At 52.6% G+C, this 23,415-nt stretch overlaps 4 protein-coding genes across 7 annotated transcripts; 2 read left to right on the top strand and 2 right to left on the bottom strand.

The window, feature by feature from the left end:
* Positions 1–159: 159 nt before the first annotated feature.
* Positions 160–5,723, bottom strand: afg3l2 (AFG3-like AAA ATPase 2). 2 transcript variants are annotated; one of them, XM_028427214.1, is made up of 17 exons: positions 5,487–5,723; positions 4,207–4,306; positions 4,060–4,128; positions 3,845–3,981; positions 3,595–3,747; positions 3,448–3,522; positions 3,243–3,364; positions 2,894–3,167; positions 2,627–2,764; positions 2,371–2,524; positions 2,195–2,302; positions 1,997–2,122; positions 1,748–1,858; positions 1,447–1,562; positions 1,093–1,293; positions 818–1,012; positions 160–508 (listed from the first exon to the last, which is right to left on the bottom strand). In XM_028427214.1, exons 1-17 carry the CDS (start codon positions 5,568–5,570, stop codon positions 269–271), a joined length of 2,403 nt encoding a protein of 800 aa, XP_028283015.1. In that variant the 5' UTR covers positions 5,571–5,723; the 3' UTR covers positions 160–268. The 2 variants fall into 2 exon arrangements, with proteins under 2 accessions (XP_028283015.1, XP_028283014.1); XM_028427213.1 differs by having other exon boundaries at positions 3,243–3,367; positions 5,487–5,570.
* A 209-nt stretch (positions 5,724–5,932) lies between these two features.
* Positions 5,933–12,026, top strand: fastk (Fas-activated serine/threonine kinase). 2 transcript variants are annotated; one of them, XM_028427211.1, is made up of 11 exons: positions 5,933–6,088; positions 7,853–8,705; positions 8,780–9,113; positions 9,185–9,372; positions 9,455–9,603; positions 9,676–9,892; positions 9,965–10,124; positions 10,192–10,283; positions 10,361–11,060; positions 11,138–11,252; positions 11,334–12,026. In XM_028427211.1, exons 2-11 carry the CDS (start codon positions 7,895–7,897, stop codon positions 11,418–11,420), a joined length of 2,853 nt encoding a protein of 950 aa, XP_028283012.1. In that variant the 5' UTR covers positions 5,933–6,088; positions 7,853–7,894; the 3' UTR covers positions 11,421–12,026. The 2 variants fall into 2 exon arrangements, with proteins under 2 accessions (XP_028283012.1, XP_028283011.1); XM_028427210.1 differs by having other exon boundaries at positions 9,455–9,892.
* Positions 12,027–12,483: 457 nt separating this feature from the next.
* Positions 12,484–21,079, bottom strand: ubtfl (upstream binding transcription factor, like). Its single transcript, XM_028427215.1, has 21 exons — positions 19,023–21,079; positions 18,695–18,878; positions 16,556–16,654; positions 16,235–16,410; positions 16,060–16,143; positions 15,826–15,981; positions 15,667–15,731; positions 15,469–15,589; positions 15,273–15,383; positions 15,069–15,196; positions 14,825–14,966; positions 14,719–14,760; positions 14,540–14,653; positions 14,278–14,442; positions 14,043–14,171; positions 13,800–13,879; positions 13,539–13,728; positions 13,323–13,370; positions 13,069–13,206; positions 12,821–12,925; positions 12,484–12,704 (listed from the first exon to the last, which is right to left on the bottom strand). Exons 3-21 carry the CDS (start codon positions 16,611–16,613, stop codon positions 12,639–12,641), a joined length of 2,118 nt encoding a protein of 705 aa, XP_028283016.1. The 5' UTR covers positions 16,614–16,654; positions 18,695–18,878; positions 19,023–21,079; the 3' UTR covers positions 12,484–12,638.
* Positions 19,501–23,170, top strand: tmub1 (transmembrane and ubiquitin-like domain containing 1). Of its 2 annotated transcripts, none has more exons than XM_028427220.1 (3): positions 19,501–19,648; positions 21,715–22,178; positions 22,553–23,170. In XM_028427220.1, exons 2-3 carry the CDS (start codon positions 21,757–21,759, stop codon positions 22,902–22,904), a joined length of 774 nt encoding a protein of 257 aa, XP_028283021.1. In that variant the 5' UTR covers positions 19,501–19,648; positions 21,715–21,756; the 3' UTR covers positions 22,905–23,170. The 2 variants fall into 2 exon arrangements, with proteins under 2 accessions (XP_028283021.1, XP_028283020.1); XM_028427219.1 differs by lacking the exon at positions 19,501–19,648 and adding an exon at positions 21,024–21,166.
* Positions 23,171–23,415: the final 245 nt, after the last annotated feature.

The raw sequence follows: 23,415 nt of genomic DNA, 5'->3' as shown, positions 1-23,415 counted from the left end.
GTGTTCACAGCTATTCTGTGCTCTGGACCTCAGACAGGAAATGGCGATGGTAACTCTAGATGAACAAGATTCTAGACGTGTGAAGTTTGGGTTGTCGTTTTGGTTGGTGGTGAAACAGCAGCAGAGCATTTAGAATGATAACAGCACAGAACCAAAAGGTTCTAGGAACAGAGCTTTTTGTTTATTCAGTAAGAAAAGCAACTGTGACTGCAGAACCTTTGTTAGGGTGTGGGGTCAGTCCTTGTGGTGTTATGGAACCCAGAAAGACCTAGAAAGGCATTCCTCCAGAGATCTGGCGGGCCACCTGCTCATCCTGGCTCTCCTCTTTGTCCTTCCTCTCCTGGTTCCAGTCCTTCAGACCCTCCGGCAGGGTTGTGTCCTCGTCCTCCCCTCCAGTTCCCTCAACAAATTCTTCATATGTTGACTTCTCTGCGAATGGCCGTTTGCCCAGCAGCTCCACCATGTCATTCTTATCCAGAACCTCCTTCTCCAGCAGCCGCTGTGCCACCTAGTAAAGGCCACAAAAAGGCAAAAGCAGTGTCAGGCCTCGTTCCTGAACAACCAGAATCCTGATCCAGAAGCTTCTGTTTTTACTTAAATCTTATTCGATGTGACAAGAACTTTAATTCAATTTGATTTTATTTATATAGCACAGTGTCAGGAAGAAACCTTGATCAGGACCCGGCTCACACGCAGAAACCATCCTGCTGACAGCCGACAAGACAAGAAAGGGTTGACAGAACAGAGAGGATGCGACAGAGAGAGGAGAACACATGCATGTGAAGGTGGAAGCCCAGTGTGCGCGGGAAGTCGGTACCTTCTCCACATCGGCCTTCTTGTCCTGTAACAGCTGGCAGGTTCTCTGGTATGCTTCGCTGATGAGAGTTCTGACCTCCGTGTCAATCAGGCGAGCCGTAGCCTCACTGTATGGTTTCTCCAGAACCATTTCGCCTTGCCGCGGGAGGTCAAAGGACACCTGTCCCACCTTTGCATTCATCCCAAACTGAACGATCTACAGAAAACACAGAGGACCAACGTCAGACTTGAAATGAACACAGATGTTCCGATCAGGTGCCGACCGCGCTCTCTGACCTGTGCGTAGGCACTCTGTGTGACCTTACGAAGGTCGTCCTGAGCTCCTGTGGTAATCCGACCAAAGAAGATTTCCTCTGAGACACGACCTCCCAGAGTCATGCACATCCGGTCCATCAACTGCTCTTTGGTGTACAGGTACTGCTCCTTAGGCAGGTACTGAGCATAACCCAGACCCTTCCCTCTGGGGATGATGGACACCTGCACAGGAGACAACACCACCATCACACTTGACAGCACATACACTGAGGATCAACACCACACCAGACTGTATTTAATAATCTGTCCACCGAAGCACACAGCCTGAACACCTGCCAAGGTCCTCATCGAAAATGAATAGAACCTACTACAGACCTTCAGCAGAGGGTCCGCGTGCTCGAGGAACCATCCAGCAACAGCATGACCAGCCTCGTGATATGCCACCGTCTTCTTCTCCTCTGGCTGCAGGACCTGAGTCTTCTTTTCCAGACCTCCAACACAAAAAGGTATGTTTGTTATTTTCACTATGGTCTCTAGATCAGGTAATCCACACCTGAGACCCAGGCCCAGTTTCTGGTTTTCTCAGTGATGTCAGCTGTTGTCATAGCAGGACAGCTAAAGAATCTAAATGCCAACATAAAGGCACTCCAGTCTGGTTCGTGTCTGGAAGTCTCACCTCCAATGACTCTCTCAATGGCTTGCTCAAAATGTTTCTGGTTGATGGCATCTGAAAGGTGGCGAGCAGCTATCAGAGCTGCCTCATTGCAAACATTGGCAATATCAGCTCCTGAAATCCAGAGAGAGGGGAGACAGTTAAGACCTCGGGCTCCTGATCAGCAGGTACACCATTGTGTACATTCTCAGACGGCATCTTAACAGATTCAGGGTTACAGAAGAAGAGAAACAAAAAACGTCAGGAAGCTACCGGAGAATCCAGGTGTGAGAGCAGCCATCTTCCTGGCCAGGGCGTCTTTGTCCATGTCGGCCTCCAGCTTCAGAGGACGGAGGTGGACTTTGAAGATGGATGCCCGTCCTTTGATGTCAGGAGGACCTGAAAGCAGAACATCATTTTTAGATATATCCTACGAGTTCAAAACATGAAGGCAGACCTGAGACCTCCCACCAATGTAAATCTGCCGGTCGAAGCGTCCAGGTCTCATGAGAGCCGGGTCCAGGATGTCAGGTCGGTTGGTTCCTGCCAGAACCACAACGTTGGTGGCAGTGTTGAACCCTAAATGACAGAGAGGAATGAGAACAGCTGCTGCTTAACCCTCTGAGTAGCAGACCTCCGTGACCCACCATCCATCTCCACCAGCAGCTGGTTCAGCGTGTTCTCCTGCTCGCTTTGTCCTCCAAAGTTCCCTCGTCCTCTCTTCCGTCCTACGGCGTCAATTTCATCGATGAAGAGGATGCATGGAGCATTCTTCCTCGCCATCACAAACAGATCTCTCACCTGCACAGGAAATGACATCAGCATGACTAATTGCTTCCTCTCTGGCTGTTTGGCTGTAAACACGCTTTCATTTTGGACCCATGAAAAAAAGTCAGCTCTAACCCTGGCAGGACCAACGCCCACAAACATCTCGAGGAACTCTGAGCCATTCACGGTGATAAAAGGTACATTAGCCTCGCCGGCCGTCGCTTTGGCCAAAAGAGTTTTTCCAGTTCCAGGAGGACCAGTCAAGATGGCTCCCTAAACACAAAAAACAATGATTGAGGGAAAAAGCGCTGTGATAAACACCAAGGACGCATTTAGACCTTTACAGGTCACATGCTCACACCCTGATCTTTAATTTAATGGGGACCTTGGCACTGGTGTCACCTTAGGAATCTTGGCCCCCAGGTCCTGGTACTGCTTGGGGTTCTTCAGGAAGTTGACAAACTCCATGATCTCCAGCTTGGCCTCTTCACAGCCTGCCACATCTTTGAACTTCACGTCGATCTCATCCTTCAAGATCTTGGCCGTTGTCTCACTGACACTAAACAGCCCGCCCATCCCCCTGCCGGGCCGCCCTGCCCCCGCTGGGCCCCGACGCAGCATGAACAGTAGGAAGCCAATGATGAGCACTGTGGGGAGCATGCTCAGTAGGAACGTCCTGGGGAAGAACAACAGTCATCAGAGGAGAGGTCTGCACCTAAAGTGAAGCAGTGCTGTGGAGGGACATCCTCACCCATCGCTCTCGGTGGAATAAACCACTGGTAGCCTGTTCTCACCCTCAATGCCGAGCTCGTACTGCGCCGTCTCCAGGTTCCTCTCGAACGTGTCCACGCTACCGATGTTGAACCACACATACTGCTGCGAGACAAAAGCACAAAAGTGGAGGAATTCTGAATTCATGTAGACTGATCCCTTGTTCACTGAAGAGTCTCACTCACCCCATCCGCTGGTGTCTTCCCGGGGGAGAAAACCACTTTGACATAGCGCTTGTTGATGACTTCTAACCGGTCCACCTGATGCACAAACACACTGTAACAGCAGTGCCGCAGCCATTTGTCAAAATCTGATACAGGAGTGCTGCTCACCACTCCTTTGGACAGGTAGTTGTTGACGAAATCCTTCCAGGTGACTTCTCGTCCTCCATCTCTCAAGAAGAAGTAGTAGGTGAGAGTCATCCAGATCGCCACACAGCCCAGAAAGCACATCCGAAACTCTTTATCGTCCCAGGGAACATCGCCCTGCAACAAATCCCAGCTGAGACCACTCCCACCTGACAGAACTGAGCAGCAGGTGAGCCCAGGCGAGAGCGGAGGGACACAGGTAACACAAGCTCACCTTCTGCAGGCGGTTGTACCACTCCTCCTTACGACTTCCACGTTTCCCTCCTCCTCCACCCGTTGCTCCATCTCCTCCTCCTCCTCCTCCTCCTCCTGGCCTCCCAGATGCTCTCTGAGCACTGCCAGGTTTGGATTCTGAGAACAGACACAGACACAAATAATCTAGTCAGCAGCAAGAGTGGAGTAGATGCCCGTATGTCTGCAGGTTTCTACCTTTGGTTGCACTTTCAGCTTCAGAGTTTTTTTGAGTTTTCTGACTGTCTGGAAAATATTTTTCAAAACCTGAAGACAGATAAAACACATCACTAAGCTATACATGTGTGCACAGTAAGGACATCATGACAACACGCGCCCGGGTACCTTTTGGAGGTCTGGAGCTCATCCTCCTGTAGGCTCCTATCAGGTCATTCAACAAGCTCTGCCCCCTCCCCATGTGTCCTGGCACGGCAGTAGACACCATCTGACAGAGGAGAAAAGATGTCACCTCACAGTCAGGAGAGACATGAACTCTTAGTGATCACCACGTCAGGCGAGTCCAGGAAACAGGTTGATGCTTAATATGATCATTCCTGGTGTGAAATTCCTGCCAGAGGTCACATTAAATACAATTAAAGAGAGTGTCGATCCAAATCAGAGTACAGTACTCAGTATGAGCACAATATAAGATGCAAAGATATAAGATACAAGATAGAAGATACAGATGTAGACCAGTGGAGGGAATGAGAGTGATGACATGATCATCCAGCTCCTCTCCTACAGAAAGGGGAGGAGTTACACAGTCTGATGGCCACGGGCAGGAAGGATCTCCTGTGGCGTTCTGTGCTGCTCCTCGGTAGTCTCAGTCTACCGCTGAATGTGCTCCTGTAGGACAGCAGTGTGTCCTGCAGGGGGTGAGACGTGTTGTTACCAATACTGAGGAGTTAGGAGATACAGGCGACTCTGTCCCTTCTTGTATGTTGCCTCTGCGTTTGTGGACCAGTCCAGTTTGTGGTCAATGTGGACACCCAGGTATTTGTAGCTGTCCACAATGTCCACGTTGGTCCCTTTGATGCTGACCGGGTCTGGGAGTGTCTGGTGCTTCCTGAAGTCCACCACCAGCTCTTTAGTCTTTGTGACATGCAGCTGCAGGTGGTTCTGTCCGCACCACTCCACGAAGCTGTCCACCACACTCACGTACTCCGGCACACAATGGCAGACCCCCCCCCAAATAACTTCCCTACATTCAGATGTGACACTGTTGACAGAACGCACGTCACTCTCAGGGCTAACCCGCGGCATGTGAGGTCGGAGGTCACTGACATCACAGCTGACAGTAACATGGACTATCAGCGGTCAGCAGCGACACTCAGGTAAACCACCTGGCAGGGGGTTCTCTGAGCATGCGCCTGCGCACTATGAGGAGTTTGGCACGGTACCACTGTGCTCACGAGTCTGTTGTTGTTTGACGTCACAGTCGATGTATTTACATGCTTATCATTATAAACATGAATAAGTGATTATAGTGCCGCTGTGTCATGGCTTCCTGCTGATAGTCGAGCTCACCCCTCAGCGGCTCTGACGACTCCATGTCCAGATTTGTTTTGGTCGCTGTCAAAGTTAGCATGTTAGCATGTCAGAACATCAGCACGTCCTCCACCTACCAGCCTGGACGGAGCACCGGAGGGTAACAGCAGTCGGAACAGGCCCCGGCACCCTGCGGACAACCGCAGGTAGCGATGAGCCATCCTCACCCGGGAGCCCTCCCACAGGGACCGACAGAAAGCAGCAGGGACGGAGCTAAATGTGACTCAAGTTCAATTATGTTGTTCCGTAATCATGACGCGCCGCCATCTTTACTCCAGCCTTCTTCTTCGCTGAGTTTGAGACGTTTGCTTTTGGAGACTCTGCCCCCTGTCGACCAGTGGATATAACCAGTGCTTCTTCTTCTGTCTCTTCCGCCATCAATAACCTGACAGGACCTCATTAATCCAAAAGTTCTCCGAGAAAACAGAAAAACTCTCAGACTTCAGATGAAACTCTATGGATCCGGTGTCGGAATCACTGATGGTGGCGTCAACATGTCAACACCGGGTGTCGCTGTCGAGCTTTCCTGCAGGTGCATGCCGGGAAGAGCAGGATGGCGTCTGCGGGCTGTGTAAAGGAATGAAGCGGCTGACCGCTGACTGTTTCCACGGTGAACTCTCGCCCTCAGCGGCCTCAGGTGTTCCACAGAGCGGAGCTGCGGGAGTTACGGAGCTATGAGGTAAACTGTCCGTCACTGTCAGGCTGGGTCTGCCCTGTGAGCGCCGCTGAAACCCGGGGACAGCCTGCTTATCCGACGGCTGCGAGAAGGGCAGCCCGATGCTAAGCTGCTAGCAGGGTAACAGATCAAAGGCTTGGGGGTCGGAACTGACAGCTGAACCACCTAGCACGTTCTGCTAACATGTAGCATCAGTTAGCCTCGCTGCTTCTGTGTGCGGTCTCACGCCTGCCGGCTGTCAGCGAGCAGCCGGCGGCTCAGCTAACGGTAGCACTTAGGCTGCTCTCACAGCCTCTTCCAGGCGTCACTGAAAGCAGGACATCTTTGTTATGTGACGTGTGCAGTGACGTTTCCGTGTCCGCAGCGGTCCTGGACTGTGATGAGGCTGGCTTATGTTAAAGTCAGCATGTGGGCCTGAGTGCAGCGGACAGGTAGAACTGATCAGGTTCTGATCCGGCTGGTTCGACACTGGAGGATGTGTTAGTTACTTTACCCTTCCCTCACTGTAATAATGATAACAATCATTGTGGTGTTACAGAGGGCGGGGGTTAGGACAATCAGATGTCTTTGTCCACCAGATCCTGTCCTCCTTCACTCTGTGGACGAACTGGTCTCTTCCAATTCAGTTTTATTTATACCGCATCATCTTTTACCATTAGAAGTAGAACCAGGAGCCTCACAGAGACCCAGAGCCCCCATTAAGATCAACAGTGTCAGAAAGACCCCCTTCAACAGGAAGAAACCTTGAACAGGACCCGACTCATAAGGAGAACCTTCCTGCTGACAGTCGGCCGGGTAGAGGAAGAGAAGAAGAGGGAGACAGGACAGAGAGGATGAAGGAGAGAGAGAGGAGAAGAAGAGTGAGACAGGACAGAGAGGATGAAGGACAGAGAGAGGAGAAGAAGAGGGAGACAGGACAGAGAGGATGAAGGAGAGAGAGGAGAAGAAGAGGGAGACAGGACAGAGAGGATGAAGGAGAGGGAGACAGGACAGAGAGGATGAAGGACAGAGAGGAGAAGAAGAAGAGGGAGACAGGACAGAGAGGATGAAGGACAGAGAGGAGAAGAAGAGGGAGACAGGACAGAGAGGATGAAGGAGAGAGAGGAGAAGAAGAAGAGGGAGACAGGACAGAGAGGATGAAGGACAGAGAGGAGGAGAAGAAGAAGAGGGAGACAGGACAGAGAGGATGAAGGAGAGAGAGAGAGAAGAAGAAGAGGGAGACAGGACAGAGAGGATGAAGGACAGAGAGAGGAGAAGAAGAGGGAGACAGGACAGAGAGGATGAAGGAGAGAGAGAGAAGAAGAAGAGGGAGACAGGACAGAGAGGATGAAGGAGAGAGAGGAACATCATACATTCAGATTTACTTTATTCCTTTATGTATCAAAGAGGTGACAATAATATAAACAGGATAAACACACATATGGACGTATGTAACTGAGAAGTTGGAAGTGCAGCTGAGATGATGCATCAGTGTGTGAGCTCAGCTCTGACAGGCACAGAGGAGTTCTAGAGTCTGATGGCGGACGGCGGGGGTGACTTCCTGTATCGTCCTCTGAGCAGCGGGCCGCAGGAGTCTGTGGCTGAAGCTGTTTCTCAGACTGAACAAACATCACGGGTTGTTGTCATTAAAATGATGAAAAACTATGTATTGTATTTATTTGTACTTTAGCTGGAATGTTGAAGTTGATTACATGAGAGAGAGAGAGAGAGAGAGAGAATAAGAAGTTGATGCTTCTGTCACTCACAGTCTGCCCCCCCCCCCCACAGGAGTGCCGTGCTGTTGCATCCAGGTGATCTGGCTGTTGGACTATGCTGTGTTTGTCCACTGGGTGGCGTCTCCTGAGCAGAGCTCACCACCTCCCTCCCTGTCCCCCCCGTCCCTCTTCTCGGTCTGTTGCCATGTACACCACTCGCCTCTACAGCGCCACGGGGGGAGGTGGGGGAGGTGGAGGAGGTGGAGTTAAACAGGGACGAAGGGCGGGGCTAGCTGTGATTGAGGCAACTCACCCTCCTCACCCCCAGCTCCCCCATCACCCAGCCCCACCTCCTGCCACCTACCCGCTGTACCAGAGCCGTCCTGATGCCCACCGAGCACACTTCCACCACCACTACCATCCCCACCCTCAGCCTCACCACCTGGCCCCACCCCCTCTGCCACCACACTACCAGCACCATGCGCCTTTCCATGCGTATGGAGGAGGATCTGGCGGCGCCATCGGTGGAACCGCTGCCCCCACTGGCACCAAGAAGAAGACGTGGAACTTTATCCATGAGAAAATGAGTTACGACACATTCTTCACCATGAAGCGTCTGATCGAGCGCTCGCGCCATCCCGATGAGGTGCTGCGCTGGGTGACCCAAAACCCAGCCAAGATCTCCCACAACCACTACCCCGTGGCCCTGCAGAAGATCGGACAGCTGCTGCAGGCCATGCCGCCACTGCCGGTCACTGGGGAGGAGGCAAACAGCGAGGCCTCTGGAGTCGTAGGATCAGAGGGGGCTGGCAGACAGATACTGGAGCATCAGGACTTCCAGACACTCTGCAACGCCATCGTCAACGACTGTGGAAAGTTTGACAACTTCAGCATCGTGAACTGCCTGTATGCTGTTGCCGCGCTGGGTGAGTCGCAGGGAGGTTGTCGGAGTGACCGGTGCTGATTCTGAATCATTCATGTGTGTCTGCTCTGCTCTCAGGTTTGCCCAGTGACTCCCAGGTGGTGCAGGTGCTGGAGGCAGAGTCTCAGTCCAGACTGCACCAGTTCAACCAGAAGGATGTGTCCATGGTGTTCAGCTCCAGCATGAAGCTCCACCCGAGCAGCCAGCACCCTCTGACCGAGGCCTGCCTGGCCAGCCTGGAGAAAAACCTGGAGAGAGAGCGCCACCCGCAGACACTCTTCCTGCTGCTCTCATACTACAGACTCAAGTGGCGTTCACTACAGGAGCCCGCTGCACTTTCAGGGGTGGCGGGGGGCGCTGTCACCACTAACAACAGCCTGTCTGCAAACCCTGAACAGCTGCTCGCCAACAGGTGAGGAACTCCGTTCACGTGGATCAGTCTTCTCTGGCTTTCGGTGACCTTTGTCTCTGCTCCACCTTCAGGAAGATCCTGCGTCTGGTGAAACACACTCTGGCTAGCGTTAGCGGCGTTCGTGACCAGGAGATGGCGCTGTTGGACGAGATGCTGGCAGCGTGCTCTCGGGAGGCAAGCAACAAGAGCCTGGAGCTGATCTTCAGCTCTCACCTGTTTTACCAGAACAGACAGGAGAGGTTCATCAGCAGCCTGGCAGGTGGGTGTGTCTGCGCCTCTCATCTGATTCTGTCCGGACGTCCCGTCCGTATCACTGCACTCTGTGTTTCTGCTTCCCACAGAGGAGCTGCCAAAGAAAGTGGACAGCATCACTCCGTACACAATGGCCCTCATCGCTAAATACATTGCGCGGCATCGACTGAGAGAGACGCGGCTGCTCGACACCATCGCTGACTTTCTGGTGAAGAAGGCCGAGTACCTGGACAGCAAGGTGAGAGCAGTCTGTGCTCAGGACGGCCACGTGTGCTCAGGAACTGTGCAGCTGTGTGTTCTTTATCCTCAGGTGATCCAGAAGCTGGTGTTTCCGTTTAGCAGGATGAGCTATCGTCCATCCAACGAGCAGCAGTTCTTCTCTCGTCTGGAGGAGGTGCTGGAGCTGAAGGCGCTCAGCTCTCCGCTCGCCACTGTCAACATCCTCATGTCTCTGTTCCAGCTGGGACATTTCCCTGGACTAGTGCTGCACCGTGTCTTCTCCTCCGCTTTTATTAGTAACGTCACCAGTCAGTACCGCTCGGTGTCCAATAACACAGTAAAACACACCTGGCAGCCTGTAACCCGCCTGTCCCCCACAGATAGCCCGTACGCTCTGATTGTCCGGAGGTACCTCTCACTGCTGGACGCTGCTGTGGAGTTAGAATACCGTGACTACACCGGACCACGCCTGCAGGATGCCCACAAGGTCCTGATGTTTGACCACGCCCTGACTGCTGATGAGGTCAACCGCAAGTACAGGTAATGCGCCTGAAACGGTCACTTCTGGGTAATTGTTTCAGTCTGTGATTGGCCCGTTTCCTGTCAGTTACAAAGGTCTGGTGGCTGAAGCTCTGAGACAGCTGCTTGGAGAGCAGAACTACAAGCAAGACGAAGTGCTCGCCCCAGGATACTACACAGGTACTACACACAGTGTACTACACACAGAGTACTGCCGTACTCCTGGAGCTGTAATCTGATTACCGCCATATCTTCAGATTTTGTGGTGTGGATGGACTGCTCGGGTCGTGTCTTACCTATCAGGACTGGAGCTGGTCTCACTCTGAGTGTGGTCCCGCCGCCTTGCACCACCATGAAGCCCACTGAAGGAGCCGTTGCTGTGGTGACGGCAGACTTCCAGAAGTTCTCTCCTTTCACGGCACGCAAAGAGGATGCCGAGCAGTCGTCTCAAGTTTGCGAGGGAGTGTGTGGGGGTGGTGCCATGGAGACCAGGTCTTTCTTGCCTCATGCCATTCGCAGCACACCAGGGGCCACAACTGCCTCAGGGCCCCCGCTGCCCGGAACAAATGGTGGGCCCTTGGACTACGGCCCCTACTATGTCCCTACAGCAGAATACTATTCCAGTCTGGCCAAGGAGCACTCTCTGGAGAGCCAGGACAGCTCCACGCTCAGCAGTCCACCCTCTGACAGTCTGGCCCCACCTGGAACTCAGGGGCCCTCTGGGGCCTCTGCTTCCGACTCCCTCTTCCAGTTTTCCATTGGGAAGATCCTGGAGGACGAGGCGGTGGCAACAGCGGGGCCCCGGGGGACAGACTGTGAGCTCCGTGGATTTTACGAAGGAGTGACATATTCTGAGGGGCCCGCAGGCGAGACTGGGCCCCCATCTCCACCACTGCTTCATCCTCCTGACCAGCCAGAACCTGACAGTGTTCCAGCAGAGCAGAGGGCCATTAGAAGGTAAGTCCACGTTTGTAAGTCAGTCATTCTGTCAGGGATGGTCTGGGACAGGATCACATTCCCACGCTCTTCCACAGGGTCGTCATGTCTGTCAATGATAAGTGGCACTACTGCCACAACTCGGAGGTCCTGGTGGGGTCCCGGGCCATGAGAGACCGACACCTGAGGCTGCTGGGATACATCATCCTGCAGGTCAGTGGAACCATGAGATATGTTTGTGCTAAGCTAGGCTAACCGTGTCAGGTTATGTGACGTGTTGGTTACTGTCCACAGCTGCCATACCACGAGCTGGAGAAGTTGAACGGCATTGAGGAGGTGAAGCAGTACCTGCACAAGAAGCTGCTGGATGCCCCGCTATGACGCTTTGTGTGTATGAGTGTGAGTGCTTGTGTGTGCGCAGGGTCAGAGGTCAGCGGGTTGTTAGCAGACGCGCAGTCACCAACCAAATTTAAGGAAGTCAGAATGCCTTTAGATCGTTATTAATAATTCAGATCAGTAAATCTGTCATCTATCTATTAAAGGTCTGTTCAGAGGACACAGTTTCAGTTGCACACTGAGCTTGTTGTTAAAGCACAGGTCAACTCCCATCAGGCTGTGCGGTTTCTTAAAGGACCAATCTGATGTTTTATTTGTATTGAGTTCCCAAAATGTCTTCAAATTTCGGAGCCAGCAAATCATGCTGGCTTCATGCCTGATTCGTTGAGGTGTCCTAACTCAGCCATCACCTGCGCAGGTGAGATGGTGGTCTGTCACAGGGACTGGTCCTTTAACATGTGTCGCTGGATAAACTCGTATCTCTTTGGGTAGGGTTTGTTTTTATAAAGTTCGGTAAGCATGGTAACGACAACGCATGTGGGTGCATTTCCTAAAATCAGAGTTGCAGAGCAGGGGCTGATGGGTACTGTAGTTCACTGAGTACACAAGGGGGTGGGGGGGGGGGGGGTGGTGTTGCCATGGTAATATGTATGCGTGTGCTTGTGTGTGTGCCAAAGGCCTGAAAGAGAAGGTGGGCGGTTAAATGTCGGGGGTCAGAGGTCAGATTATTTATTTGTGTATCGGGTGACGGAAGGTTTGTTTATATTAAATCTATAAATTCAAACGTCTATAAAATCTTAAACAAACTGAACGTGTACGTCACCTTTATTTACAGAAAAGGATTCATCCTGGATTTCGTTACCATGACATCACAGTGATCACCATTTGGTGACGTGATGAAATGAAACAACAGTGATGAGAAAAAGTGCATTTATTAATCATTTTCTCAGGCAGCGGTCTAACACTGACTCCTTCCTCAGCGGTAACTAACGGCAACCAAAAACTCCACCCTCTGCCTTCAAACTGTACAGCCCCTCCCCTAAAACACGCCTGCTGCCACCCACTTGAAACGTCCCTCAGATAAAAACCAACAACACTCAATTAAAAAAATAGAAAGAAACACAGGTAACAAAATGCTCCAACTGGCTCCGCCCCTTTAGAGGGGTGTTATGTCATGGCTTCTCATTGGACCACCAGGATGACTGGCATGTGAGGAGGCATGTCCTGCAAGCCTGTCCTCTCCAATGAGGTGGAGGGGCGGGGCTAATCCGAGTCTGACTCACTGGATCCCTCTGAGGAAGTCTGTTCTTCATCCTCATCTTCATCATTCTGAGGAAACAAAATGGTGTACAGGAAGTTGTATTTCTGGTGGAACGTTAAAAGGCTCATTAAAAAGTCATTAGCAAATATTAAGTTAGCTGTTAGCATCAACAACTGTTCTTCACCTCGTCATCGTCTTCGCTGTCTGTGCTTCCTGATGTCTCATCATCTTCATCAGAGTCTGATGAGTCAGTCTTCTGATCCTCCTCGTCTGAATCAGACATGTCCTGCTGGAAGACAAAGACGCCGCTTTACAGCCCCGACTGTCTGCACAGAGGGTTTCCAATGTCCACACACCAACCAATCACAAGTTCCGTCCTCACGTTCAATAAACAAAAGCGTTCCTGTCTCCGACGTGTTTTTAACGTGTTACCTTTGCTCGGTATGCCATCGCCCTTTTGCCCACTCCGACCCCTGGTATTGGTGCTCGTGAACTTCCTGCCTTCGCTGCCTTCGCTGTCACACAAACTTTTGCTCCAGGGCTGCGAACTTTAGTGGTGCTGCGACGTTTCTGACCACAAACAAAACAAATAAATTAAGATTAACTTTATTAATCCCTGTGGATTGATAAAAGCAGCATGAGCTCGTTTAGCATGTTAGCTTAGCAAGTGCAGAGTCTGAACTCACCGTGGAAGAGAACTCTTTGTAGATGGCTCGTTCCTGAGGAGAGAGAGACTAAGGGACAAGAAAACAACATGTTAACCTGAACCGTCCAGTGGGGGCGCCGCAGGCAGGCAGAGGGCTGGAGCAACAGTGACGTCATTATTTAAACCGAAGGTTTATCAGCACTGATCGTCTCCAGACCTCTGGTTGCTGTAACAACACCATCGTGTGGGAGGTTACCTTGACCCAGGTCTCCAGCTCAGCCTTGTATTCCACCTGCTGCTCCTCCACAAGCTTTTTGTACTTGTCCTTTTGACTCTGGCTCAGCTTCTGCCAGCGCTTTCCTATTTCAACCATTCGCTCCTTCAAGCTGAAGTGGTTCAGCTCACCATTGGTCAGCAGCTCCTGGGAGAACATCTGATACCCACTCCTATTGGACAGACACACCATGTTTTAATTTGCCAGTGTCACAGGATGAAACAGTGGCACTGAAACACTCACACGGGTGGCTTCTTTGGTTCTCCATCAAACTTGGGCTTCCTCTGACCTGAGGCTGGCGTCCTCATCTCCAACAGCTCCTTCTGCAGGACAGCACCCGTTAGTACCCAACAATCCATACACAGAAGAACAGCAGGAAGGTGGAGTGGAGAACCAGTGAGAAAATAAAGGGATTCAATATCATTGAGTGATGCAGGTGCAGTTAGTGTGAAAGGAAGCCGGTCAGATGGGGTGTGGCTCACTGACCACAGGTCGGTACTGAACCTCATAGCGCTTCTGGTCCTCAGCTGCCTTTTTAATCCAAGGAATCTTCTCCTTCTTCTCCATTGACTTCCAGGTTGCCTCCATTGCCACTTGGGCCTTCCTCCGGTCGCTCTGTGGGTCACATGGCCAGAAATGGTTTGATGTAGACCCCTTGCTTTATGTATTTACTGAGACTGTTATTGTGGAAGACACACAGGACACTTGGCATGGAGCTTACTCTGTATTTAGCCAGGTAGTCTCCGATCACACTGTGCTGCCACATCTCTTCAGCTGTTTTTGGCGTCTCTGGAAGCTTTGATGATTTTTTCCCGTCCCGTCTTTCTTTAGCCGGAACTGCTGGTATCCATGAGTCTGCCTCCGCCTCCCGAGAGCGCTCCTGGGACTAAAACCAAGAGACATTGCTGAAGCACAAGATGGACTCTATTATAAACCTGACACAACATAAGAGGGTGAGGAGGAGGAGGAGGATGGGGACAGACCTTAACAGAAGGAGACTTTGCTCTGTGTGGGCTGGAGGCCACAGCCACTCCCAGTTTAGTCCCACCCAGTTTCTCCTCTGTCAGGACTCTGTCTCGTTCTTCCTCTGGAAGACTCTGAGAGACAGAACATATCTCAACCGTCTGCTCAGGATGAGTGTGTGTGTGTGTGTGTGTCTTACCTCCAGAAACCTCTGCAGGTCCACGTCATACTGCTTTTTTTTCTGTAGAGGAACACAGGAGTTAGAAACGGCCGGTAAGCGCGTGTGCTGCTGTGATGGTACTGGCCTGCTCGCAGCGCCGCTGGTACATGTCCTTCTCCTTCTGCGTCATCATTTTCCACTGTTTGCTGCAGAGCACCATGCGCTCTGTGCTCGGGACGTCCTTCATGTTCACCATCAGCTCCGCGCAGTACAGAGAGTAGCCATTACTGCCACACACACAGAGACACACAAAGACAGACACACAGAGTTTGACTTTTTCATCCATCTGTCGCCTTCTCTGGTTGTTGGTAACACTACGGAGGACTCACGGTGGTGGTTTGGTTGGCCGTCCATCAAACTTGTCCTTTAGCTGCCTCTCAGCCTTGGTCAGGACAGACCTGATGTGTTCCTCTGAGTTCACATCTGGATGAGCTTCATGGTACGCCCGCATGCTGTCCTAAACCAGAAACACACACACAGGGTCAGATCCACCAACACACACGTGGTCCAGCATCTCCATGTTAATCTGGTACCTCGTAGGCTTTCTGGAGTTCCAGGGCCTTGCTGATCCACTTGAGCCTTCTCTTGTCGGACAGCTGGGACCACTGCCTCCTCAGGGCCTCCTTCAGCTCTTTCTGACTCACCTGGAACACACAGGTCACCTGGTCCATTTAAGATGCTCTAAACAGGACAGGTCTGCCTTGGATCTGGTCTGAATTTAACATGTACCTCTGGGTGCAGCTTCATGTAGGTCTTTTTCTCGTGGTTGTACCACAGCTGTTGAGGAGTTTTGGGTTTCTCAGGCAGGTCTGACTTCTTCCTCTCCTCAATCAGCTCCGGGTGATCCTCCCTGCAAGTCAGCTGATGTTAGCCACCTGTCAAAGTGGGGCGTGGCTAACAGTTCACAGCTGTCAGAGGTTAACTCACTTGAATCGAGCCATGTTTTTCTCAAACTCCTCTTTCTCCCGCTGGAACTCTGTGATGTACTTTTGCTGCACCAGAAAAAACATGTTAATGAGAAGCGGAAAAGAAAACACCGAGAGGCCCAGACACAGGCACTCGGCGGGTCTGGTGTCTGACCCTCACCTTCTTCTTGTCAGGCAGCTCCTTGTACTTCTTAGACAGAATCTTGGTCAGGTCCAGGTTGCTCATTTCTGGGTGGATTTTGGCATATTTGGCCCGTTTCTCCATGAAGAAGCGGAAGTATGGAGTCAGAGGCTTCTTTGGGAAGTCTGGGTGAGTCTGGACACAGAGGATGGAGGTCATCAGTCCAACTAAAGCACCACATGTAGGGTCAGGCTTGGTTTGAGCGGATCTCACCTTCAGCTTCTTGCCTTTGTATGGGTTCTTTACAAACTCGATGGCGTCCACGATCAGTTCCGTCATGGTCCTGTACTTCCGAACCTGAAATACAGGCAATGATGTCATTGCAGGTACTTTGAGAAACTGAACCTGTCTGGCACTTCCTTATTTGGTATTTGTGATGCGTCTGTACCTCACATGAGACCTTCTGCCACTTCTGGCGGCACATGTCTCCAGTGTAGCTGCCAAAGCAGACCTTCTCCCAGTCAAAGTGTGCCTCGGTGGTTTTGTACTTCATAGCATCGGCGTCTGGCAGCAGACTGCGGATTCTCTCCAGCAGAGTCAGACAGTCCTCCTTACTCCAGGCATCTGCACACAAACATGCCCGCTGTGGTCATTCCCATCACCCAGAGTCCACATTGTCATACTGATGATGTCATACGTTTCAGGCAGCAGGAAGTGCTCGCCTCACTGCTGGTTAAACTAAAAGCAAAATAAAAACATCCAAGCTCACCTGGTTCATTCTTGGTGCTGGTGCTCTGAGCCGCAGAGACGCTGCTGCTGCCGTTCATTGTGCAGCAAGTGACGGAAAAGACTCTGTCCCCTCCGTCCTCTAAAAACAGATATATGAATTATCTCAGAACAGCAACCGTCCTCTAGAGGCAGAGACGGGGACTGCACACGCTGCCCTCTACAGGCAGAGACGGGGAATACACACGCTGACCTCTACAGGCAGACACAGGGAATACACACGCTGCCCTCTACAGGCAGAGACGGGAACGTCACACGCTGCCCTCTACAGGCAGACACAGGGACTACACACACTGCCCTCTACAGGCAGACACAGGGACTACACGCTATCCTCTACAGGCAGACACAGGGACTACACGCTATCCTCTACAGGCAGACACAGGGACTACACACGCTGCCCTCTACAGGCAGACACAGGGACTACACGCTATCCTCTACAGGCAGACACAGGGACTACACACGCTGTCCTCTACAGGCAGACACAGGGACTACACACGCTGTCCTCTACAGGCAGACACAGGGACTACACACTGCCCTCTACAGGCAGACACAGGGACTACACGCTGCCCTCTACAGGCAGACACAGGGACTACACGCTGCCCTCTACAGGCAGACACAGGGAATACACACGCTGCCCTCTACAGGCAGAGACAGGAACGTCACACGCTGCCCTCTACAGGCAGACAGGGACTGCACACGCTGCCCTCTACAGGCAGAGACAGGGACTGCACACGCTGCCCTCTACAGGCAGACACAGGGACTACACACTGTCCTCTAGAGGCAGAGACAGGGACTACACACTGTCCTCTAGAGGCAGAGACAGGGACTACACACTGTCCTCTACAGGCAGACACAGGGACTACACACGCTGCCCTCTACAGGCAGACACAGGGACTACACACGCTGCCCTCTACAGGCAGACACAGGGACTACACACGCTGCCCTCTACAGGCAGACACAGGGACTACAAACGCTGCCCTCTACAGGCAGACACAGGGACTACACGCTATCCTCTACAGGCAGACACAGGGACTACACACGCTGTCCTCTACAGGCAGACACAGGGACTACACGCTGCCCTCTACAGGCAGACACAGGGACTACACGCTGCCCTCTACAGGCAGACACAGGGACTGCACACGCTGCCCTCTACAGGCAGAGACAGGAACTACACACGCTGCCCTCTACAGGCAGAGACAGGAACTGCAGAGACAGGAACTACACACTGTCCTCTGGAAGATTAATCTGTCATTGAAATCTAGTCTGGTTCAGTGTGTGTGCTGTGCCTGTGGGGGGCAGCACTGAGTCTGCAGTACTTTACTGAACAGACACATTACCCAGCTCCAGTTTGCTGGCAGGAACAGAGCTCAGTCATGTTGGAGGCAGATGGTCCTACTGACACGAACCGACAGCTGAAAGCTGCAGCCCCCCCTCCCCGGCTCACCTGACCCGGTGACCGGCCGAGGTGACCTTTCCCCGCCGGTGGATGTCACCGAGGCCCGCTGACAAAGTCAAGCGTGTGTCATCGTTTTAAAGTAACAGAGCCCTGCCGGTGCTCGGGGCCGCGCTGTAAAATGTCTGCCGGACCTTCTGGTACATCTGACGCGGGCATGTCACCGGGGTCTCTGTTCCCTGAAACCAGCGGCCGCCTGGCTCCAGCTGCCCCGGTAATGGCGTCGGTCCTCCGGCAGGAGTCAGCACATAGCTTCCGCTGGCCCACCGGGCGACCCGACACGACCGACAGGTTTTTGGTGATTAAACATGAAATGTGTGAAACGAGAAAGCGGGATTGGTGCGGGGCTCCGTGGACCCCGCGCTGCCCCGCATTTCAACACGTGGAACCCATAATCGCATTATTTAACAAAACTGCTTAAAATGTCACAAAATGACGCCATCGGCCTGTGATCGGCGGCGTACAACGATCGATCCAGTAAATGATCGAACTGCAGTCAATCATTTCACCGAATAACTGCAGAATCCTGCGATTTGTGGGCCGAGCGGGCGGGCTGAGCAGCTGCTGCCCAGAAGCCTTCACTGCGAAGCCGCCATGAATGTTCAGAGCACTCGGGAGCAAACGGCCCGAAAAACAGAGAAATCTGCTCCGGACTCATCGTGATCTTACCTCCTGGATCAGACAGGCGCCCGGGCTGTTCCCGCACCGCTCGGTCGTTGTTCGGGTTGTTTTGGGGCTTTCAAAGGGTGTTTTTTTTTCTGCCGTAAACCCCGGGGAGTCAGGTCGAAACGAATCCGACAAAAGGATCGTCTAGTCCGGTATGAAACTCCGCCCAGCGCCGCAGGGGGAGGAACTCCGGGGGAAAGCATGAGGACAAAGGCGGAGGATGAAACCAGAGACAGCGGCTCGAGCAGCAGCCAGCGCCGCCGACACGGCTTCACGGCTACATGATGGTTTTCACTGCCAACATTATTTTACTAAATGTCTGTAAACCTACCCTGCTGACTTTTCACCTGGGCCGGGTCCAGCTGCGGAGACAGGATCGGGGCCCGGGGACCCGACAGCCGCTCGCCGTCAGAGGTGCTGCCTGTGTCGGCGGAGCAGAGAGGCGGCTCCGGGCCTCGAGAAGAGCCAAAGTGTGTACGAAGTCATCGGGTCTGCCGGGAGCTCGGGGCTCCTCCCCGGCCTGGCTCGATGCGAATCGAGCTGCAGGCCGGATCCACATGGCACCCTGCCCGCTGACAGCTCACCGTCCGCCGGCTTCTTCCTCAGACACCCGTGAAGTTTGGTCCGATCACGGATCCATCACTTCATCAGCTAATGCGCCTCATAGACAGGTGTAGGGTGTGTTGGAGGTGGGGTGTCTCACTGCAGCGGTAACCTCCCTGTATATTTGTCATCACGCATAATTAAATAAAGGGAATGATGGTACCGGTCCATCCTGGAGCTAAGCTCACACACAGCCTGCTGGAAGCCACAACTTCCTGTCTGTCACAATAAACCACGCTCCGCTAACACAACCTGTGGAGGTCCTCCCCCTCTGACCACAGGTTCACTGCTCCATCTTTATGCTAAGCTAGGATCCACACCGTGCAGACAGGTGGAGGCTGCGCCCATGAAAAGGTGAGGGTGACACCATTCTACACAAACATAACACAAGTCCAACAGGCACCACAGACTCACAATCACTCCTTAATGGAGCCTAAAGACTTCTGCGTGAGTCCACGGCGTGAGTCCACGGGTCCACGGCGTGAGTCCACGAGTCCACGGCGTGCCCCGCAGAGCCCTGCCCCCCTCTGCCCCGCAGAGCCCAGCTGGAACACACACACACACACTAACAAACTCCTGTTATCTTCAGCCTGGACGTGATGCGTGCGATTCTCTGTAGGACGAACAGCGTCTCACTTTTGTCTCACAGTGTCCCCTGCTGTGTGGATGAAGGTCCTCTGTGTATTGACAGTGCTCTGTTCATGTCTGTAGTGTTGGGGTTCACAGGAGATGAGGCTGAAGCACTGCTTGTCTTCTGTGGTGGCTTGTGCCTGACAGGTGAGCAGGTTCAGTCTGACCGGCTGCCTGTTGGACCCACAGCAGGACGGAACTTCTCCTGTGCTGACGTCATCATGACACAAGGGGGCAGCAGCAGCTTGTTTTGTCACAGTCACAGTAATTTGTAATACATGGTGATCAGAAATCGAAGCAACAACCAGAAGTCCTCCCACTTTCTCCAGAGTCTGAGCTCTCCTGGTTCCCAGCATGCTCTGCTCACAGGACAACGAGTCAACAACAGCAGCAGGTTAAGCTGCTCAGTAGCAGCCACCCTGTCCCGAGCTGTGGATGGACTCAACAGACTTCTTCAACTTGTGGAGGGCTGAGCGGTCCTGATCCAGAGCCTGAGAGAAAGACGGCAGCCACTGAGCCGTGTGTGAGTGAGTGGTGCTACAGGTTCTTTGTGAAGCCATCACCATCATCATCATCACCTTCGTCATTTGCAGCAACAGTAGCTGCTCCTTGTCTCCTCTGTGTGTGAACGATACAGGCTGCAGTTTTTAGCTTAGCTGTTCTTAAAATATTCATTCACATTGTGATGACAGTGACTATAAAATCATTTTATTGGGAAGAACAACCTCCAGTGATCCTCCTCTTCATCATGAACAACAACCTCCAGTGATCCTCCTCTTCATCATGAACAACAACCTCCAGTGATCCTCCTCTTTAACCTCCAGTGATCCTCCTCTTCATCATGAACAACAACCTCCAGTGATCCTCCTCTTCATCATGAACAACAACCTCCAGTGATCCTCCTCTTCATCATGAACAACAACCTCCAGTGATCCTCCTCTTCATCATGAACAACAACCTCCAGTGATCCTCCTCTTTAACCTCCAGTGATCCTCCTCTTCATCATGAACATACATTTCTGTCTATGATACAGATCGAACGTCACTGACAGGAGCCATGTTCACACTTCCAATAAAGCTCCTTCTGGTTTTACACACGCTCCAGGATCACCACACACACACAGTGTGACGTCAGTTCCGCTACAACTGCAGAAGAAGTGGCAGCCGGAAGTGAGCCTCAGTCAGAGGAATAGCCATTAGCTGCGGGCAGCCGCTGCATGACATGACGTTTATAAACTGAACCGTGAGTGTTGTTGCTTCTTGTCTCTCTGCAGCCGTACTCCCGGGCTCTCTGTCCGGTCCGTAAGGACCGAGCGCTGCCGCTGTTAGCCTTAGCATGTAGCTTAGCACCCGCTGACTTCCTGTCCAGCTGGGACTGTAATATGAAGGCTTTAAATGCAGGTAGCTCACAGTCCAGGCGTAAACTAGCTGACCGACAGCTAACCCGAGCTAACCGCGTGCTCTGTCGGTGCGACTGAAGCAGGTCAGACCAGACCGTGGTCAATAGCAACGATCAGCTGATTACCTGATCAATACCTCCTGACCAGAACCGCCAGCCGATCCGATCGGTGGAATGTTTTTACTGTGTGACGTCAGCAGGTGTTGTTGTTAACGGAGGGCTGTGCTTTTCAGCTGATGCTCAGACCAGATGACTGACCTGTAGGGGACGCTACGTCCGGTCCCAGCGTCACTGCCCGCGCTGACTCAGTGCTGCCTGCATGTGGCTGCTTGTTGCTGTGCTGTCACGGGCAGGTTGTCATGATTGTGCTGTGCCCCACCTCCTGTGTGCAGGTGCGTGACCTGTGCTGACCTTTGTGGGCGTCGCCGTGGGTGATGGCTCTGATTGAAGGCGTCGGAGATGAGGTGACGCTGCTGTTCGGCTCTCTGTTGCTGCTGATGGTATTGCTGCTCGCCTGGATCTCCACCCGCACCTCCGAACCCCCCGAGCATCTGTTCACTCCATCCACAGGCCCCGCCCCTTCACAGAGGACGGACCACAGCCACACTGACATGCCCCCCTCATCCGCCAACACCACCTCTTCGTCCTCCGCCTTATCTTCCAGCTCTGTGAGTGACAGCTCTGTGGAAGCCCCCCCCACAACCACCTCCTCCACCCAGGAGGAGGGAGGGGCGGGGCAGGAGGGTGGAGAGACTCTGTCATCTCAGAGGAACATGGTGGTCCGACTGAAGTTTCTGAACGACACAGAGAGGACAGCTCAGGTGAAACCGCAGGACACCATCGGATACATCAAGAGGTGACAACAGCACAGCTGTGACATGATGTCTGTGATGTCTTCATCCTCTCTGTCCTGTCTCCCTCTTCTTCTCCTCTCTCTCCTTCATCCTCTCTGTCCTGTCTCCCTCTTTTTCTCCTCTCTCTCTCCTTCATCCTCTCTGTCCTGTCTCCCTCTTCTCCTCTCTCTCTCTCTCCTTCATCCTCTCTGTCCTGTCTCCCTCTTCTTCCTGTTAAAGGGGGTTTTCCTGACACTGTGGCTCTTAGCGTTTGGTCCAGGTGACCAGTATCTGCAGCTGTAAATGCTAAATGTGTAACGATGCTAAAGACTGTGACTGTACTGCAGCCTTCTGTGTAGCACACATCTGACCCGTGTGTTGACCTTTGACCCCTTAGGACCTACTTTGCGGGTCAGGAGCAGCAGGTACGGTTGATCTATCAGGGCCAGCTGCTGCAGGACGACGCTCAGACTCTGGCCTCTCTGAACCTCGCCCATAACTGCGTCCTGCACTGTCACATCTCTCAGCACGCCCGGCGAGGGGCAGCAGGAGGGCCGCGGCCTGCTGACCAGGTGCAGGTGGCTCTAAACGTAGGCAGCCTGATGGTCCCCCTGCTGGTGCTCATGCTGTCGGTGCTGTGGTACTGTCAGATCCAGTACCGGCAGTTCTTCACCGCCCCAGCCACTGCCTCGCTGGTCGGAGTCACCATCTTCCTCAGCCTGGTGGCCTTTGGAGTCTACCGCCATTAGCTGCTGTCTGATGGCTGCTGGAAGGAACCGGACGCCGATGATTTGTTTGTTTGTGTTGCCATGGAGACCAGTTTAAACAAGGACTTTAATTATACTTTTTAGATGGCGTTGCTCTGTAGATTTCTCATTATTGTGCCTCTGAGTCTGCTGAGTGTCCGTAACTACAGCAGACACCACCTTTGTCTCTGTCTGTCTGAAGGGGGAAAGTCATTTATGTGAACTTCAGCTTTTGAGAAGAGAAAATCTATTAAATCATTTATTTATCATGTTGTGTTTGTTTGTGTCTGGACACACTCAGGGTGTTGGAGGAACTCTCTAGAGGTGGGAATCTTCAGGTACCTCACGATTCGATGTTGATGGTTCTGCTGACACGGATCAGATCCAGCTGATGGTTCTGCTCAGACCTGAACAGACTGATGGTCCGCCGTGTGCTGGACCACATGCTGCTGTTATGTAACCTGCTCCAACAGCCACTGTGTCTTATTGATCCAGCAGTAATGATCATATCATG

This window comes from Parambassis ranga, chromosome 17 (genome assembly GCF_900634625.1).
Source record: "Parambassis ranga chromosome 17, fParRan2.1, whole genome shotgun sequence".
NCBI classification, from domain to species: domain Eukaryota; kingdom Metazoa; phylum Chordata; class Actinopteri; family Ambassidae; genus Parambassis; species Parambassis ranga.
Note: the sequence above shows the minus strand (reverse complement) of the source record. Positions and strands in the feature narration are given on the sequence as shown.

Coding starts and splice junctions, on each gene's coding strand:
- tmub1 (XM_028427220.1), top strand. CDS start 21,757: ATGGCTCTGATTGAAGGCGTCGGAGATGAGGTGACGCTGCTGTTCGGC. Junction 22,179..22,552: donor ACCATCGGATACATCAAGAG/GTGACAACAGCA, acceptor TTGACCCCTTAG/GACCTACTTTGCGGGTCAGG.
- fastk (XM_028427210.1), top strand. CDS start 7,895: ATGCTGTGTTTGTCCACTGGGTGGCGTCTCCTGAGCAGAGCTCACCAC. Junction 8,706..8,779: donor GTATGCTGTTGCCGCGCTGG/GTGAGTCGCAGG, acceptor CTCTGCTCTCAG/GTTTGCCCAGTGACTCCCAG. Junction 10,284..10,360: donor CGCCCCAGGATACTACACAG/GTACTACACACA, acceptor CCATATCTTCAG/ATTTTGTGGTGTGGATGGAC.
- ubtfl (XM_028427215.1), bottom strand. CDS start 16,613: ATGAACGGCAGCAGCAGCGTCTCTGCGGCTCAGAGCACCAGCACCAAG. Junction 14,443..14,539: donor CAAAGTCTCCTTCTGTTAAG/GTCTGTCCCCAT, acceptor TCTTGGTTTTAG/TCCCAGGAGCGCTCTCGGGA. Junction 14,172..14,277: donor ACTACCTGGCTAAATACAGA/GTAAGCTCCATG, acceptor TGTGACCCACAG/AGCGACCGGAGGAAGGCCCA.
- afg3l2 (XM_028427213.1), bottom strand. CDS start 5,570: ATGGCTCATCGCTACCTGCGGTTGTCCGCAGGGTGCCGGGGCCTGTTC. Junction 1,294..1,446: donor ACGCGGACCCTCTGCTGAAG/GTCTGTAGTAGG, acceptor TCTCCTGTGCAG/GTGTCCATCATCCCCAGAGG. Junction 1,013..1,092: donor CACAGAGTGCCTACGCACAG/GTCAGAGAGCGC, acceptor TGTTTTCTGTAG/ATCGTTCAGTTTGGGATGAA.